We start from the raw sequence: 1,206 nt of genomic DNA, 5'->3' as shown, positions 1-1,206 counted from the left end.
GATGTGGGGTCATTGGGGGGAGGAGGGTGGGGGTGAATGGGGACGATGTCTGGGGGTGCTGTGGTTTCGGGGTGCCGTGGCGGACGGGGGTCTGGGTCTTCGGGGCGCTCGCTGCCCGCGGGGCCGGGGGGTCTCCGCTGACACCCCTCGGCCCCCGCAGCTGCACCCCAGCGTGGGCCTGGGCCAGGGCACGGCGGTGGAGCTCATCCTCACCATGCAGTTCGCGCTCTGCGTCCTCGCCAGCTACGACGAGCGCCGCGACGGCCGCCTGGGCTCCGTGGCCCTGGCCGTGGGCTTCTCCCTCACCCTGGGCCACCTCTTCGGGGTAAGAGCGGGCCGCGGGGGGCCGCGGGGGGCCGCGGGGGGGGTCCCTCGGTAGCGGGCCGTCGGGGCCCCCCGGTAGCGCCGTCTGGCCGCGGCGGCGGGGCGGGCGGCCCCAGCACCCCGCTCTGCCTCCCGCAGCTCTACTACACGGGAGCCGCCATGAACCCCGCGCGCGCCTTCGCCCCCGCCGTCGTCACGCGCAACTTCAGCAACCAGTGGGTAAGTGCGGCCGGGGGGGCCGGGGCACCCCACGCCCCCGCCCCAGCCCGGGCCCAGCGCCGCCCCCGGGCCCGCCCCAGTCGCGCCTCGATCCAGACCAGCCGGTCCTGGTCGTGCCGGTCCCGGTCCCGCCCCAGTCACGTCCCGGTCCCGGTCCAGCCCRTTTGGTCCCGGTCCAGCCCAGCCTGTCCCAGTCCCGCCCCAACCGCGTCTCGGTCCGCCCCAGCCTTTCCCGGTCCTGCCCAGTCGGTCACGGCCCCTGCCCCAGCCCGGGTCCACCCCAGCCCGTCTCGGTCCCGGTCCTACCCCAGCCGCATCCYGGTCCGATCCAGCCTGTCCCAGTCCTGCCTCAGTCGCGTCCCAGTCCCCGTCCGGTCCAGCCTGTCCCAGTTTCGCCCCAGGTTGCACCTGTCCTGGTCCAACCCGGCCGGCCCCGGCCCCGGCCCGCCCCAACCTGTCTCGGTCTGGCCCAGCCGGTCCCGGTCCCACCGAGCCGGTCMCGGTGCGGTGCAGCTGGCCCCAAGGGAAGCGGCTGCCGGACCCTGCCCAGCCGGAGCCCGCGGCCCGGGGGGAGGCCCGGGGAGACGGGGTGGGGAGGAGTCGAGGGGGCTGCGGGGGCCGGAGGTCCCGGAGGGGGCGCGGGGGTCCCCGGGGACTCTGGGG

At 77.1% G+C, this 1,206-nt stretch overlaps 1 protein-coding gene across 1 annotated transcript in view; it reads left to right on the top strand.

The window, feature by feature from the left end:
• MIP (major intrinsic protein of lens fiber) overlaps positions 1-1,206 on the top strand; it is a 7,991-nt gene that overhangs the window by 4,015 nt on the left and 2,770 nt on the right. The window contains exons 4-7 of the mRNA XM_085319566.1: positions 161-325; positions 463-543; positions 590-647; positions 790-959. Of these exons, the coding sequence (XP_085175692.1) occupies positions 161-325; positions 463-543; positions 590-647; positions 790-959 (474 nt within the window). The remainder of the gene's footprint in view (positions 1-160; positions 326-462; positions 544-589; positions 648-789; positions 960-1,206) is intronic.

The sequence above is a fragment of the Rhea americana genome, unplaced genomic scaffold, assembly GCF_003343005.1.
Source record: "Rhea americana isolate MKP2758 unplaced genomic scaffold, rheAme1 scaffold_598, whole genome shotgun sequence".
Taxonomy (NCBI): domain Eukaryota; kingdom Metazoa; phylum Chordata; class Aves; order Rheiformes; family Rheidae; genus Rhea; species Rhea americana.
The sequence above is the reverse complement of the archived record's forward strand: the minus strand, read 5'-3'. Positions and strand labels throughout refer to the sequence as shown.